General features: G+C 30.8%; 1 protein-coding gene across 1 annotated transcript; it reads left to right on the plus strand.

Annotated features, from left to right (window-relative positions):
* On the plus strand, nt 11,645-12,970 carry LOC105170759 (zinc finger protein ZAT5-like). The gene has a single exon (XM_011091664.2). It carries the CDS (start codon nt 11,898-11,900, stop codon nt 12,768-12,770), a length of 873 nt encoding a protein of 290 aa, XP_011089966.1. The 5' UTR covers nt 11,645-11,897; the 3' UTR covers nt 12,771-12,970.

The raw sequence follows: 18,487 nt of genomic DNA on the forward strand, positions 1-18,487 counted from the left end.
AAAATTTAAATTTTTACATTAATTTGTCAAACTATGATAAATAGTCCTCAATCATTTATAAATGAAAGAAATGATCTATTTTTTTTTCGTGAGAAATTCCTTCTCTATTTAATTTGTTTTCGCGACAGAAATATATATACATCATACCGAATCTTTTGCGTCCGAAATGCCGTCCATAAAGTCGTCCCAACGTGGCCCCAAAATTGTATATAAATTCTTGTGCTGCATCTCATTTGTGTTTTCACTCAATTACATTCTTCCTACTATTACAATGGTCGAGCTCTAAAAGTTGAATATATATATATATATATATATATATCAACCTTCATTTTTTATGTATTTAGGTATATAAAAATATCTATTTTGCAAGGTCCAGTGGTTTTGATCAATCATTCTGTTCTGAAAAATTGAGTTGGAGGTACACCATTATCCAAGTATTAAATAATGTAATTATTTAAATTGTGATGATCTTGTTTTTAATATATTATATATTATCCGTACTGAAGTTAATTATATATATATATATAATTTTTTAGGTGTTTGTAATTAATGTATATTGTATTTTTTTTTAATTAGGTAAATATGTTAAGACAATCGAGGAGGTAGATGTATGAGAAGTACTTGCCGATAAATTTATCAGTTTGGCAGGAGTTTGAGGATGGTGTTCGAGAATTTGTAAATTGGGCTAAGGATCAACAAGCATATATGAAAAGCGAGAAGATTTGGTGATTGTGTTAAATGTATGAATTGTATTTTCAAAACAACGAATGAGGTTGTGTATGATATATATATGAAAGGGTTTATGGGGGGGATACTACAATTAGACTGCTCATGGCGCGGCTCAAGTGATAAAGTATTGTGATGATTAGCCTGCACCAGTTTCTGTGGAGAATCCTATTGCACATAACATGGCAACGCATTGGGGTGATTTGAGCAGATTATTAATTCAAATCTCAGAAACAATGACAAGCACGATCGGGCCTTTCACTCCTGCATTGGCAATGTAGTTTCGGGCCACTACACGCACGCATGGTCCTTCTACAAGGACATCCCGGATTTCCAAAAGAACTTTTGGTTTGATCGGGCTTAAAGTATAGTGCTCAACATTCTTAGTAATTCAATCTAAAATTCATATTTTATTTATACATCTCATACTAATAATTTTATTTGCTTTCTGTCTTCAGTGCATATACAGGTGGGATTGCCCGAATGAAATGGTGAGACCCTTCTTCGACCAATACGCCAACAAATGTCTTAGAGAAAAATTCAATGAAGCCAAAAAAGCGAATAAGCAACCCAAATGGATGGTAGACGATGTTTGGGCTGGTATTTTGGGGTATTGGGCAACATATGAATTCCAAAAAGAAAAAAGTCAACCCAATACAAGACCAACCCTGCAGCCGCCAACACTTATATACTATGGGGGGGGTCCTCCTCAGTGTGCGAGCACAAGAGAAAATTAGTAAGTAAATTTGGTCAATTTCAAGTTCAATTATTTCAATAATAAATTTTTATAATTTTTTTATATTTTTAAATATTTGTGTAGGAGACTCAGCTTGGCCGCTCACCTCTGCAAAGGGAGGTATTTGTTGCATGCTACAAGAAGAAAACCGACAACAATGGGAGTCGTTTGCGGGTAGAAGAGGTGGTGATAAATTACACTTTTTTTTCTTAAAATAAAAAATTTAATTATTTATTAACGTGAAATATCTACTTATTCTCAGGAGACATATCAGAAGATGCTCGAGGAGCGTGCCTCGCAGCCGACGCCACCGGAGGAGGGTGGTTCATCTGTTACCAGTGTCGTACCCTTAGAGGATGAACCAACAAAAGTATTTTCTTCAATTATAAATTTAATATAGTAAAATTTTGCCCAACAAAAAATATAAAAAAAAAAAAGAAATTAATTTTTTTTAAAAATTAACTAAAAATAGGAACGGAATTTGGGACGACGTTCCGTCCCAAATAAAAAAGAAAACACGTCCCAAAAGCTATCTCAAACGCCGTGCAAAAAATCGTTAATACATCCGATTTAAAAGTAACGTCTGAAACCGTCCATAAGGTTGTCCCAAACTTATATTTTAATTATTCGTTTCAAATGGAATTTGGGACGACATTCCGTCCCAAATAAAAAAAGAAAACACGTCCCAAAAGCTGTCCAAACGCCGTCTCAAATCGTCCGTAAGGCTATCCCAAACTTATATTTTAATTATTCGTCCTTTAGATCTACTTTGGACGGCTTTTACAGAAAATCCCAAATTTCGTCCTAAATTGTGAGACGAATTTGACAAACTGTTCCAACATGAGTTCCAATAAACCTCTTTATTTGTAGTGCTTCAAACATAAAGATAGGATGTTGTATTTTAGTCAAAGGGAAGTGGTTAAAAGCACTTGATTAAGTACAATGATAATACAACTTTTTTGCACCATGTTACTACAAGCATAAAGCAAAGGTTGTAATAAAGGGGTAACTTGACTGTGACCCTTCGAAAACACAATGCTTATGCTAATTAGGTTGAATTTCACAATGTACACACATGAGTGACTTGCACAACACCTCATTACTAAACATTTATGAATATTAATTTGAGTAAGACTTAAGAATTAATAAGTTGCAGTAACATCAATTAACTTCTTTCTAATAGGAACTTGTGTACTTAACTTTAACCGGTCTGATAAAATTTTATTTGAAATATGTTGGTTGGCGTGGTGTCTATTGCTAAGTTAAAGTTAGTGTTATTTCAACCGTAATCTTGACACGAGAATTATTATTACTACATAGGTTAATAATATCATTTTCGATAATCGAATTTTCATGGGAATTGAACATGTGTCTTTTAACTCTGAAATCAAACTTTTGATATAGTTTCTGTTGTTTCACTAAAATTTTAATTATTAGTAATAATGCAATTTAAAATTTTAGATCGTACAACAATTCAAACATCATATTTTCACAATAATTTTAGCACGAGTAATGATCGTCACAAAACCAACACTTAAGTTTGGATCTTGGATGTAGGTAACGAAAAGAGACACATGAAAAAAAAATGAAATAATAGATTCAACATATGGTTATCATTTTTCTTGATACTTTCTTTACACAATACATGTATTATAAATAAAATGATCAGATATATGATATTTTGGTAAATATCAATTACAACATTATACTATATCCTTTTTGTTATTTATCTAAATTTATTCGTTATCTTTTACTGTATGATCTTAAACTTATTAATGTGCTTAATTAGATTTTAAAATTTTGATATATATATTGAAAAACATATATGTAATCTGTCACTTTTATTAAAAGAAAAAATGATCTAAATAAAACTGCGTAAATACATATATCTTCCTGTGTTTTGTTGATTGTTGAAGTAATTGATGGTTTATATATGATCACTAATTAATTTATTAATATATATAAATATGTAATATATGACATCTTTACATCCAAAAAGAAAAAAAGAAAAGCAAAAACAACTACTAAATCGACGATCATCTAATAAAAATAAATTAAAATACACAAATATATCCTTTTGATACGATTCGAAGGTATGTGCATAGAATCAAAATGGATCAGACAAGAATGAGAAAGAAAGCATCCAAAATATAATAGAATAAAAAATAATAAAAATCAAAACGCTGGATCAGTTCTGTTATCCTAAGTACCTTACGTGCTCTACACTACCAATTACCAAATTTCATTCGAATTCGTCACGCCAAGAATCGTCTCCCCTCTTCCACTTCCACACTTGATTTAATATTTTTAATCCTGCTATTTTAAATAGTTTAGACAATGGAGGAAGTACTAATTTAACCATTTCAGATTTTTCTTTGTCCTAATGAAATACATTATATAAAGATATAGATGTGATTTATGATTCGATCGATATTTTATTTGTGATGTATTATTTATTTTGATTTCATATAAACTTTAAGATTTCAAAAGTTGTCCGCTAGTGAGAGGAGGCCGTGCTGCTCATAGGCCTCTCAAACTTCTTGTCTACAATCTATGTAGAAGGTGTGCCTACATCACACACACACACATATATATACTAATAATTTGTGGCACACTTTATATGTGTGCAATTTCTATAAATATCATTTAAAATAAAATATATATAAAATAATAAGTTTATATTAAATTTATAAAAAACTAGTGAAAAAAATGAATGAAAATTAAAAAAAAAAAAAAATAACTATTGAAAGATAATGAAGCAGTGGAAAGTCAGACGAGTAGGCGGGAAGTTAATAAATAAATTAAAATAAATATAAAAATATTTTTTTCCACATATTTTTCAATTACGTATAAAATGGATTCTAGAAAGTAAGTGTATGGTTCCGCACTTGTGGAGTTGGTATGTTTGAGCAAAATTTATAGTAATACTCTGAAAAGGCTGATAAATTCAAAGCCTAACTTTCCTAATGAGTTAAGTCACATGAAAACCGTATCCTCCATCTGTCCCTAATGGGGAATAAAAGATTAGTGGAGGACAAATAAGAAATTACACCCACCCAAAATCGGAATGCATTGCAACCAATGAACCACAACCACATGCTACATTAATTGGTAGCTGGTTTACAAGGATAATTTTATTTTATTTTATTTTATCGTAATCAGAGAACTCAATATATATGTATGAATGTTCGTATATATATATAGTTGTTCCATAGTTAAGAAAAAAGGTATGCTATTTTGATTCTAATAGTTTTTTTGTGTTTGAAATTCATCGACCTTGCAATCGATTTAAGTATTAAAGAGTTATATTTATCGGAATATTTTCCAATTCCTATTATGTTTGTTCCTTTGTAGGCTGATCCCTTTTAGGAAAATGTTTTTATCCCTCAGACTATTTGGGACTCCATCATCGGTCCCAAATTTATTTATTTTTTTATTTTTTCAAATCATCTAATTATATATATTTATATGTTTAAAAGTTCAAACTTTATTTGCAATACACAAAATTAGCAAATCAATTAATATTCAGTAGTGTTTTCCCCTAAAAAAAAAACAAAATAATATTCAGTAGTAATGTATCATGTGTTGATTAAAAGGGGTGTTTGTAAAACTTATACTTTTGTGGTCCAAAAGAATTACAAATAACATTGTAAATTTAGTGGCCGTGTACGTAAGTTGGGAGCTTTAAAAAGAAAAGTAAAAAAGTGGGAAAATAAAATAAAATTTGTGTTCATTAAATAAAAAACAAACCCTAAGTTGGAGTGTTTAGTAACAAAACATGTGAAAGTGGAATGCTTGAAAATGAAATGGTGAAGTGATAGGATGTGTTTTATCATTTAAATGCATGCTTAATTCAAATATTTTAGAATGAATTTAATTTATTGATAATTGAATTATGCATTTTTTAGGTAAATGATTGATATTAACTCCATCTAAAGAACAGAGAGTCAAAAAGCCCAAATGAAGCCAAAAGGTGAATAAGGAAAGATGAGACGAAAATTGACTTGAGCATTCGATCACGCCCTATTCAATGGGCAAAGCTGTCTGCGAGAGAGATCAATTTGGAAAGAGCTTTTACCGCGATTTATTTCCTTTTGTAGACGGTAAGTTGGAAGGCAAGAGAGAGGATGATTTTTGTGTTATAAAAGGGGTGTGAAGGCTGAAAATCTAATATCCAATTTCATATTTTATCATTCTCTTAGTTTAGGTCATCTCTTCCCTTTTCTTCTTCTTAGTTTATATTTTTTTAGGAAGAATTTCTACACACATGTTATGTAGCTAATTCTCTTTTCTGATTCAAGAAAAACGTTAAACCCAGTTGTTATATTTTGAGATCATATTTTTTATCTGATCTCGTCAAGTATTTCTTGTCTTTTGATTTACATCTTATAGAATGATTATTATCGATAGATCTGACAATCCGATTCAATACTAATTATTCTACTGCTATCCATGAGTTCAGTGATATGTAATTGTCATGAATAAGTGGTACAAGTAGCAAGCCAAATTAATTGTGTGCTTTGCATGATTTATTTGTAGGGACAAGAAAATTAGGATAGATGATTGCATCTATCTCAATTATTTAATCTAGATTTAACTGTTTTTACTGATGCAAATGCTATTGTTGAATTGAAATGGGACGCTATCGTGCCCAGTCATGAAATAATAAGTTTTGTTTTAGATGCTTAAATCAAGTCAATTACAATAAGAAAACAAGAATTTATTATGGTTATCCTAATAGATTTCAAAGTTGAATGCTTGGTTGTGAAATTAATCTTGTGTGATCAATGATTAACATAACATTTGCATGATACAATCCCTTTGAGTCAGATTTCTTCTCTACTGATTTCTTCCTCATATTTATCTCTGCTTTCTATTTTATTTCTATTAATCAGTAGTGATTTTTAATTCAAACTCTCCCCCGTTTGGTTACCGCAATGTAACTGAGAAATTAATTCGCAGTTCCTTAGGGATTCGACCTGGTTCCACTACTGCTATAGTTTATGATCAGTAGTTAATTTTGACTGCTTCGACAACCGATCATGAAGACAAATTTCAAAATATTAATAATTTTATCAGTAAGTTGCTGAAGTTACTGAAAATAAATTTATAATTTTTAACTGCTTATTAGTTTAGGTGATTCAAAAATACGAAAAGAAATTGATAAATACTTAAAATAAGTCGTTGCGTCTTTTCATTACGGAGAATCCGTAGGAATATTCTTTACTTGTAAATCCTAGTTGTGCAACATAGAGAAGTAGGTGATTTGGGCAAGGGATCACTTGCAAGTGTTGGTTGTAATAAATTGAAGTCAAAAAAGAAGTGATTGCAGGGAAGTAACAGTAGTAATTAAAGTAGTAGTAGAAGAAGAAACGTAGATTGCAAGGGCAAGATACGATTAAGGGAGCGTGATAACAGATGCAAAAGTGTCCAACGACAGTTACACTTATGGTGCACAACGTACACACACTCCTCAGCACCCAAGCCCACTTGAAACATGGCCATTACTGTCCCTACCATAAGTCCTTTTCCCCCAACCCTTGGATGTATCTTTGGGACAACCTAAATCTACTTTTCAGTGACCCCCATAGTTTCTTTGGCTAAAGAAATTTTATCAAAGCTTTTTTTGTAGTAATTTATAAGATGTGGTAAGAAATTAATATAGGGATGTATTGAAAATTTAATTAAATGGGGTTGTGTCTATGAATGCAGAGGGAAGAGTTGAGGTTGTTGTGAGTTTATAACACAAAAAGGGTTGGTACAATCACAACTACTTTCAAAATTCTCTTGTAAGCTTATTACAAGAAAACAGGGCATCACCAACAGTCCAGTTTTGTATGAAAATGACTTTGGTTATTTAGTGTGGTAAAAAAGAAAAATAAAATATAGCTATTTCAAGTAAGAGTCTATACCTCTTTAGCTAATTTCGGTTATGGATTTTCAAAATTCCATATTAATATCATGGCTATGGAATTCTGTAGTCATTTTTATGTAGAAAAGAGGTAGATCGCTTTTGGGAGTGTTTGGATTGACTGGAGTTGAAAAAAATAGTACTTTAAGTATGTAGCTTCATTGTGGAATTTCAAACGGTTATATCTTTTGATTCGGGAGAAATTACTGCATCATCTACATATTTTTTATGGTCTTTTTGAGGAAAGCCTGACCCTTCATCACTTTTATTACGAGCGATCATCACTCTTCGTGGAACTCCATCTTCTCGATCATTCTCCAGACATTTCATTAGTTTTTTTCATTTTTCCAATCATTTGGTTTGGGCCTCTTATCTTACTAGATCATTGCTAGGTTATATCACAATAGAAAAATTCAGCATCTAACCATGACTAATTGTCATAGTTAAAAATAAAATAGCCGTAGTAAATAGTTATCGACCACGGTCATGCAACAGTTGTTGGCCGTGGTATCCATGATGGTGGCTAAAACATTTGACATGGATAAAAGCCATGGCAAATATTTTTACAATGGCTCTAAACCGTAATAAATAATTTTTTCTTGCTGAAAATCTATATTTGATTTCATTTAATTTTGGCCAACAAAAATTAATTACCACAATTTTTAATTCATAACTGTTAAAATTATAGCCAATAATTATTTTTTTCTAATTTAATTTAGTTGAATTTCATAATTTTATAAAATTGTCCAAAATTTAATCCATTTCAGGCTATTTAACTCAAGTTATGACTATTTCTTTTAGATACTCGCAAACTTTCATATATAAACTACCACCTTTTCCCCCCTCTTTTGAGTTCTGAGAAGATTGAAGACAAGTTCTTCAATTATTCTCTCATTTCCATTGCTTCCACTCTATCATATTTTCATAATTATATTATGCATTACAGTTTCTTAGGAAATAAGTTAAATTGCATTGACACTCCTTATATTATGTCTAATTATATAAACATTTTCTATCCTTTGTAAATTACAAGTGTACCTTCTGAAGGGGTGTCAATGTAATTTACCTCAAGGGATGTATTCATTAAATTTTACCCCTAAATTAAATAAGGGTAGTGTAACTATAATTATAACTACAACTTCAGGAAATATTTATAATTTTACAAGTGGTAGAAAGTATTTGTGCATTTAAATCTAACTTAAAAAACTATCAATATTTGATGCCCTAATTTATGTCTTAGTATGATGTATGCCAGTTGATCTTTCTAATTACTCTATTAAAAGTGAAATAGGTGTTAGTTGATTGAAGAGGTAAAAGAAATCAAGAATTGATGGTATAATTTGGATATATGGAGTGGATAGATAGTGGAGAGCCAAATATATGATTGAAAGGAATAAAAAGTGGATGAAAAGAGGTGATGTGGTGATGATGGGTTTGCACTTTGCACCGAATCCTTGTGTTGGTTTGGGTGAATCTCATCACTATTCCCTCCTCATCATACCAAGACTTGCTACGTACTTGCTCTCACACTCATCTCATCTCCCTTGTTAAAATATAGAATATATATATATATATATATATATATATATAAAGTATAGTTTTGTTTATTATATATGTGTAAGAAGGGATATTCTATTATATATGTGTAAGAAGGGATATTCTAACTCGGATCGGATTCGATAGAGTCTAAATCGACTATGTGGCAAGTGTAATACACTTGTCCTGTGATTGGTGTATAATTTAGAAAAAGTGATCAATCACATAACAAGCGTGATACACTTACTCTATAATTTGTTTGATTTGTGCAAACCTAATCCGAATAAAAATTTATCCTGTAAGGAGAGACATGGAGTGAATGAGGTGGAGCATGCCCTTTTAACGTGCAATCCCCCACTTTCCTTTAATGCCTCTGTTTATTCCTCACATTCGCTGGCAATATCTCTTCATACTCACTTTCAAACCAGCTCCTTACTTCTTCATCTTAATTACACCCTAACACACACACACACGCTTTCATACATTATAATACATATGATGGCCCCACAATAGTTATTAATCGTTGTTTTTGTAGATAATGTTAAAATATTTGTGAAATTCTACTTTTATTCTCAGCGAATAGGGGTTCAACACTTTTGGCCCTCTGTTTAATTTATAAAATTCTCAAAATGATCCAAAAATTGAAAAAACTCAACATATTTAGGGAGTGTTTGCAAAAACTTCTACTTTTTAAAAAAATAATTTTTGTAGAAAAAATTAAAAGTTGTAGCAAAATCAAAAGTGGATAGTGATTGCAAGAAAAGTAAAAAGCAAATTAAAGCTAAATTTAATAGTGTTAGGAGAAAAACCACTTTTAAAATAAACTTAATTGATGAAAGACCATTTTGTCCTTGGGTTAAAAATTACTATTTTTTTTGCTTATTATTTCATTTGTTGTTTGTCACTATTAATTATTTTTTCATTAAAAATCATAAATTTTATTTTAATTACTATTTTATATTATAGTCCTAAAAATATATTTAATTTAATAATGCTCGCATTAAGTAATATAATTATTGAATCATACACAATAATTAAACTTGCATGATTGCAAAAAATAATTAATTTATTAATTAATCAAATAATAATATATAAATAAAATAATATAATATGATGATATAGCACATAAAATATAAAAGCTTAAAATATTAAATATGTGAAAGTGTAAATTTAATTATTGTTAAAATTTAAATTATTTGAAAACTCTGGTATCAATTTTAAATATATAATTTTAAAAATAAATTTAAAAGAGTACATTTGAATTAAGATTATTATAATAATGATAAAGTAGTAAAAAAATAAAGTTGAATTTATTTAAAATAAAGTCAAAGAAGCTAAAAGCATCCCCCAAGGTGCTTCTAGCTTTTGGCTAAAAGCGTTTTTCTTAATCGTTTTAGAAGCAGAAACTGGTATTCCAAATACTTCAAAAGTGCTTTTTTGAAGCGAGAAGTGAAAAAACACTTTCTTGAAGTGCGCAAACACTCCCTTAGTCATATGCTTCATAGAATTCTTAAAATAGTTCCAAAATTGAGAAATCTCGATTATTTTAGTCCCATAAATCTCGTAAAGTAGAGGACTAAATGTGTTGATTTTTGTCGATTTTGAGAGTATTTTAAAATTTGCATAAAGCGAAGAACTACATGTATCGAGTTTTTTTTAATTTTGGGACCATTTGATAAATTCCATAAAGCAGAGAACTAAAAGTATTGAACTTCTTATTTTATGGGACTAAAAATATACTTTTGCCTCAAAATATTAGTTATACATAAAAATCATGATAAATATTTTGCCTTATAGCTAAAATTATGACAAATATCGATTAATTATGATCAATACGTAAATCTTTTGCATCAATTTTATTTCACAATTGGAATGTATTAATCTACAATAATTTTTAAATTAATTATTTATAATCCGGAGAATAGTTTATTGTTTTGTAATATAGGTGTAATTACAGAAGATGTTATGAATTTGAGATGCAAATGATGTAGAGTATATTTAAATATATATAGCACGTCGAATAATTACTTTCAAAGTTTGGTTCCATTTAATAACTTGTACGTTGTCTAAGCCTCCCATTGTGTTCATTAAATACTTCAATTTACTAAAAGATAGTAACAGTAGGAAGACTTCCACAAAATAAATACATTATTCTAATTAATAATAATAATAATAATTCCTTTGATCTCTTCTATTACCATATATGCAAGTTGGGCTCGTCAAAGCTTTAAGTACCATCAGAAAAATGTCATGGTTGAAAGTTATTCGCCTCACAGTATATTATATTAAGTGCCACTGAAGTAATTTTTCAACAAATTTATTTAAAATAATTAATTGTTCTTAGAACATCTCAAAAAATAAAAAATTAAAAACAAAGTTTATAAAAATTCTTCCTAATGTTAAGCTTAATACACTTATACTGTAATCGGTGTAAGTAGTTATTTTATTATACTTATTGTGTGATTGGTTTGATTTAACTAGATTTGATTTAGATAAGAATTTTTCTAAATTTGAGACTGATATAATTAATAAGTATTATAAAATCCTAAATATTTTCCAAATAAAATAATAAACATTTAATTTTGGAGAATATACATTTAAGAGTGAGTTAAATTGGTATGTTGTAAGTTCTAACTGGCTGTAGCCTTGAATGAGCTTATTGAATACACATATATTCGTTCTTGCGCCGGAAATTTTCTTATTAAAGTTGGAGTTGGAGACTGAAGCAAGCAAGATTTGTGGCTATAAGCTACTCCATGTTAAACTGCTCACGAGTTCGGCTTTTCACTCCAAACAATCCCTCTCTTACCTTTCACTACATATATTATATTAGACATATATATATATATATGTATGTGTGTACAGCCCTCACCATCCCATCACAGTTTCTCTCACCTCTCCTCTTCACTTTCTCACACTTCCACTCACTCCCAGTGTTCTTTTCCTAGTTTTGAATTTTAATTTGATTTATATATATTCCTTCTTGGGATGATGATGAAAATGGAAATCTTGGAAGAGTTCGCGGGGTCTAACGATCACGCCATCGTTAAAGGGAAGCGCACCAAGCGGCCGAGACCGTCGTCCTCAGCCTCGTCGAGCGGCGGTGGATCTGGCGGAGGAGTAGTAGAGGCTCATAATTCATTATTGGTTTCGTATTCTCCCACCACTTCAAGTGGAATATCAACGAGTATGGAGGAAGACGAGGACATGGCCAACTGTTTGATTCTCCTCGCACGCGGGGGTTCTCCTCCCCCAATCAAGGCGGTGGAGGGCAAATTCAGCAGCCGGAAATTCGCGGAGATGGCCACCACGGCGGCCGGGAAAGTGGGCATCTACGTGTACGAGTGCAAGACTTGCAACAGAACTTTCCCGTCGTTTCAGGCCTTGGGAGGCCACAGGGCCAGCCACAAGAAGCCCAAGCCCACCACGGATGATGATCAGAAAAAGTCGCCTCCGGCTCCGCCGCCGCCGGATTACCAAGAAGAGGAAGAAGCTCCGCCACCTTCAACACAACTCCCCAATAACAAAAGCTGCCATTATTACGATCACAACAAACCCAAGATTCACGAGTGTTCAATATGCGGGTCGGAGTTTGCGTCGGGTCAAGCATTGGGTGGCCACATGAGAAGACACAGGACAGCACCTAGTACTACTGGTACAAGAATCGGCACGAGTGTCGACAACGATTCCCCGACGACGTCGCATGATGTCAGCGAGAAGCCCAGAAACACGTTGGAATTTGATCTCAACCTCCCGGCCGAGTCGCCGGAAGATGACAAGCTTCAAGATCATGAGTTTCCGGCCAAGCAGCAGCCACGTCTTGTCTTCTCCGCCGCGGCACTGGTGGATTGCCACTACTAGCTAGAAGAGAATCGTGGGTTGACATTTGATCACAACAATGTGAATAATTATTTCTTAATTACCACTATATTTTTTTTCTTTTCTTTTTTTCATTTTTCCATATAAAAATTATAATTCCCATTATTCATTATTGGAATTGTTTTAATTCGTGGAGGCCAGGGGCCATTTTGATTCATTCTATTGTTGTTTTTAATAAATGTTGAAGTTGATCAATTCTTTGAGTAAGTGGTTACTATTCATGGTTGCCTTCCATTCACGAAAAGTGAGTGATGAGGCCGCATCTTTTCTTATGGTTTTTATTCATTTTCTTTTAATTATCTTAAAAGTTCACGTTGTTTCAAAATAATAATTTAAAGAACTCGATGTATACAGTTCAAATCTTTTATTTTAAATTAATTTTTTTTTATTTATATACATGTAATAAAATTCAATTTATACACCTGACGTGCACATATAATATATATATATATATAAATTCAAATATTGAATTATACCAATGGACGTGCAAACACTCAAATATGAGTGAGTGAGTGAGTGTGTGTGTAAGAGGGAGGGAGAGGGAGAGTTAGGGTTAGGCATAAGGAGCACCACAAGGAATAGTCGTGGATTAGGTTGTCTTTTGTATTTTTATTACAAGAAAAAACGTTAAATAAAGCAAGAACTTGGTTGAGTGTATGTTGCCATTAAATGACAAGGAATAAATGGATAGGAAGGTAACTGCGGATCCCATGTGTATCCATCTGTATCCAAAACCAACATATCTCTTAAAATATGCATTCCCAAGCTGTTTCTTCATCCCTTCTTTTCCTCACCTCACTTCACTTGCACCTCATCATCATCATCTCGCCCCCACCACCATTTCCCACCTTTTTTATTCAATTTTCTCCTATAATTTAGAAAATTTTTATTTCAATCAAATCAATTATAAAATAAGTATATCACATTTGTTACATGATTAGTCACTTTATCTGAATTGTACACTAATCACATGACAAATATAATAATTAGTATAGATTCAATTAAATAATGTCGAAATTAAGATTTCCCCTATAGTTCCTAACTTTTCAACCTTCTTAACTAACTTCACCCTTCTCTACTTCTCTTCACCAAAATGAAACCACACTAGAAAAAGAAAAGTTTTATTGCAACCCAAAACTTTCTCGGTAAATTGCGATGAATTCGCAACGACAAATATTAACGAGTAAAAACCAACTTAAAATCATAGCAGAAGGACGATGAAACCTTGCGATAAATCTAAATTTTTTCACAAGTTTCATATATTACAGAATTTCTCTGGAGTTTGTACATGATTAATGTACATTATAAAGAGAGTGAATATTTAACATAACAAGTAGAGAAACTTATATTATGATTACTTTGATATAGTTCAAATTAATCTGATCAGAATAAGAATTTTCAAACTTCTTACATAATATAAGACATACTTTTTAGAAAAAAAAATTCAAACATAAAGTTTTATTTTTGGTTTTTTCCCCCTTTTTGAATTGAAAAATGTAAAATAAAGTGAGTAAAAATATTAATTTAAAAGTTTAGATATCTCTCCCAATAAAAAGAAAAAAAAAAGATTAGAAATATATATATATATATATATATATACTCAAGGTAGAACCTAATTAGGTGAAGTGTAACCTCATGATCATTCTATGTTATGGTTCCATTATCTCATGATGGAATTAATCAATTTGATTAAACTGATTTTACACTTAATCTAAACATAGACACATGAGTCATGTAATGACTAATTAGGATTGGCTAATAATTCGTCTAACAAACACACACACACACAACACACAGTAGCAAGAGATATAGAGAGGTGGGTAGTGTGGGGTTAAGTGGACTTAATTTAGCTGAATTTGTGTTTGTTATGTGCACGTTTTGGTGATAATTGCTAAGCCAAAGCATGTGAACCGGCACATAATTGCGTGGGATAATTCAAATGCCCACATGTTAGTGGGTGCTCCCATGTCTCTTAATTAATTACTTAATTAATTAATCACCTCTTATTATTTTTCATTAATTAACAAGGATGGAAATTAATTAATACCTTTATTTTTAGCCACCCGAAGTTTTGAAAGAGATGGGAAATTAGTTCCTCATTTGCTTACTTTTCCTACTTCTCTTGAAAGTGTCTCAAGTTCTTGTGTTAATCAACTATTATTTGTGGATAGAATTGAATTAATCCAATGATTAAGAAGTTGTGGGCTCGAATTCTATGGATTAAATACAGATATAATTTTATTGAATTTATAATTTTTTTTGTTTGTTGTGCTTTAACTTGAAATTTAATCAATTATATTGAGTGGTGTAAAAAAAATATTAAAGAAGCCACATTTAGCAAATTCAATTTTTTAAATACGTATTATATTAAGATTTCTTAATTAGATGAGTATCTACAATTTACCAAATTATATAGCAGTATATATATATATATATATTACAACTAATTATAATTGAAGTTAGGTTTCAAAAAATCCACTTATTATGTTAATTAATTTAAATATTATAGTTGAAGTTTCTCATAATCTTTACGCATATATTTATATTTTATACCTTACTAGTTACTACTCTAAGCTTTTTTCTTTTTTAATTTCTTTATTTACATTCAAACGGAACTAAATGGTCACTATCAAGATCTTTATATAAATGAGGTGACGGCCGCGTGCATGGCATTTGTTTATTATTATAAGTTAGTAAAACAATATTTTTTATTATATTTTACATATTTATTTCATGTACATATAATTCATATTAATCATCTACATACTTAACAAAAATAATTGTTCATTATTTTACAATAAAAAATCGAATTAATTAAGGTAGCTTGGCAAAATTACACTTTTAATTTTATACAATAGGATGTTCGATACTTTTAGTCCTCTACTTCACGTAATTTTTAAAATGGTCAAAAAATTAAAAAAAAATCGATACATTTGGTTTTCTATTTTATAATTTTCGAAATGATCCAACATTAAGAAAAATCAATATATTTAATCAATTCTCTGATTTAAAGAATTTATGGGACTAAATGTTTTGAGTTTTTTTAATTTTGGACTATTTTAAAAAAACTTCATAAAGTATCGAACTAAATGTGTTAAGTTTTTTTAATTTTAAAATTATTTTTAAATTTTTATAAAGTAAATAATTAAAAGTGTTAAACCTCTTATTTTATAGAACTAAAAGTATAATATTTTTGTGATAGTTCACTAAAAAGTAAAAAGTCGTCATCTGGACAACTCAGCACCCACATATACCTTCGAGGTGGCGCCCTTCACCACTCGACAACTGGTTGGCTCACAATATTTGTATGCCTAAATTATACTATTTCCCTACCTCTCCTCTTTTCCACCACGTCACTCATCATACAACTTCGGATATTAAAAAAAAAAAAAAAAGGAAAAATCACCCAACCAAACCAAGCTGGGCACAGACACACACGCACACGTGTTTGTGTGTGTGTTTGCGACCTTTACAATGTTTGAGACAGTTCATCGTGTGTGACATAAATAGTGATGGATGCATTAGTATAACATTGATCGATGTGGATTATATTGAAAACCAAACGTTTGATTAATATATTTCTGCCTGCCCCCACCCCCACCCCATCCCCTAATGCTCTAAATTAAATTTGCCGACCATTGCAACAAAGGCTATTACCACCACACAAACATATATATATATATTACTAGATGATGAGTAATAGAATGTACGATTGCCTAACTATCTAATTTCCCATTTAAGAATAATTATAGTGGACCAGATAATATGGGTATTGGAAATTTCAGAAAACACACATTTGTGTCCTGTTTACCAGGGTCTATAGTTTGCTGTGTTGGAGGATCTGCAGGTTTAACAATTGGGTTGGGTCAAACCGACCTGCCTGCCTTAGTGGACTTGGAATCGAATTCGTTGATGTAATCATACGTGACATCATCTAAGAAGTCTATTTGTAGACGTTCATATGATCTAGTATAATTCTAAATACTTCATTAGATATGTTTTATCTTGAATGTTATGAACTTGAACTCGTGTAATGTAAACTTTATTATTGTTAAAATGATTTGAACGTCGGAGTATTCTCACTGAGGTCCACAATAGATCGATTCTTGTGTTGTAGGCTCGCCTAGGACGTAAGAGCGGGAGCAACCCTGCACGACTAACAATTTCGATCAAAACATATTACTAGAAACCTTTAAACAGGTCGCATTAAACTAATTATACAGTAAAAATATTGTAGTACACGTTATAATTCATCACTCTATTGAATTTATGATTTAGAGGGTGTTCAATTACATTTATTAAAAGTATCTTATAAGATATCTCAAAAACTTATAAAATTTTGAATCTTATTTTTGAAGCGTTTCGATACATAGTATTTACTACCATACATCTAAATTCAATATAAAAACTTTGAACACTAACAAACTAGCAAATTGCCTAATTTATAAGTTAATTTCTGCCCTTACAAAAACAATAAGAATTAATAAGTTGAAAATTGGAAAGTATCAAAATTTTGAGCTAGGAATTTAACCAAGAAAAGTAATAATTCATTAATTAGTAGTAGTCACAACCTAGAAATTTCATGTAAAGCATCATGGGATCCCTTAGGCACAAATTAGAAGAAGGGACAATCCAATAAGATTCTTGTTTTCGTTTGTTTTATATGTCCAAAACAGAAAATTATCTGTCAATAATTGAAAATTGAGGATCATCATTAATATCTTATCCTTTCCTCGTAAGCCAAAGTATTCAACAAAAGGATTAAGGTTGATTTAGTGTGAAATAATGTACACTAGCAGCTAAAGCACACTCGATGTCGATGTCTATATATAATTTCAACTTCTATTATATTTATTTATAATTAACTGAAAAAGAAGGAAAATACATTAATAACTTATTAAAATATTTCAACTTCGAACATGCAGTAAGAGAATTATCGTTATAATTAAGTGATTAAGTGAGTGTTTATCTTGTAAAAAAAAGTAAAGTATACCGAGGGTATTTTAATCAAATATATATATATATAATTTGTAAATCAAAATTAGTTACTCTAGTACCATCAAACTTAATAAATAGTCTAAATTAATGAGGTTAATTAGGTCTTTCATCCCGACAAGCCCTAACAGTGGCTTATTAGGCCCATATAAATTATGGGCCCTCTGATGAAACCCAGACCAAATTGGGCTTGATTAACAGCTAACACGGAAAATGAAGAGAGGGATTGTTTATTTATTTATAGATGTGTATGTGTGAAAGTGAAATAAATAGATAACCAATAAATGCATAATTAACCTGAGATTAAAATGTGTAATTAAAGTTTTTAGAATAACCAGTATAAATTGTGTTTATTTGTTTATATTAAATTATGGAATATTTAGCGAATTAATAAATTTAATCTGCTGGATAAAAAAGATGAACAAATTGTGTAATTACCAATATAGCCTTTAACCTATCAAAGAAATACCCAGTTTTAAGGGTAAAATAGCCATTTCGTATGCTACCCATCATTGAATTTGAGGGTCAAGTTGCATGTGTATCCCAACCCTGGGCTTGTGATAAGCTATTCATCATCTACCTCTGACTTCAGTTTGTTCAAAGATCCATTGGGCTTCTTGCTAACACCATGTTTGGACGTTTTCCTAAATAAAACTCTATATATTTACCACATTTGTCGAGTTCAATTCGCTGCCAATTCACGA

This window comes from Sesamum indicum, linkage group LG9 (genome assembly GCF_000512975.1).
Source record: "Sesamum indicum cultivar Zhongzhi No. 13 linkage group LG9, S_indicum_v1.0, whole genome shotgun sequence".
In the NCBI taxonomy this organism is placed as follows: Eukaryota; Viridiplantae; Streptophyta; class Magnoliopsida; order Lamiales; family Pedaliaceae; genus Sesamum; species Sesamum indicum.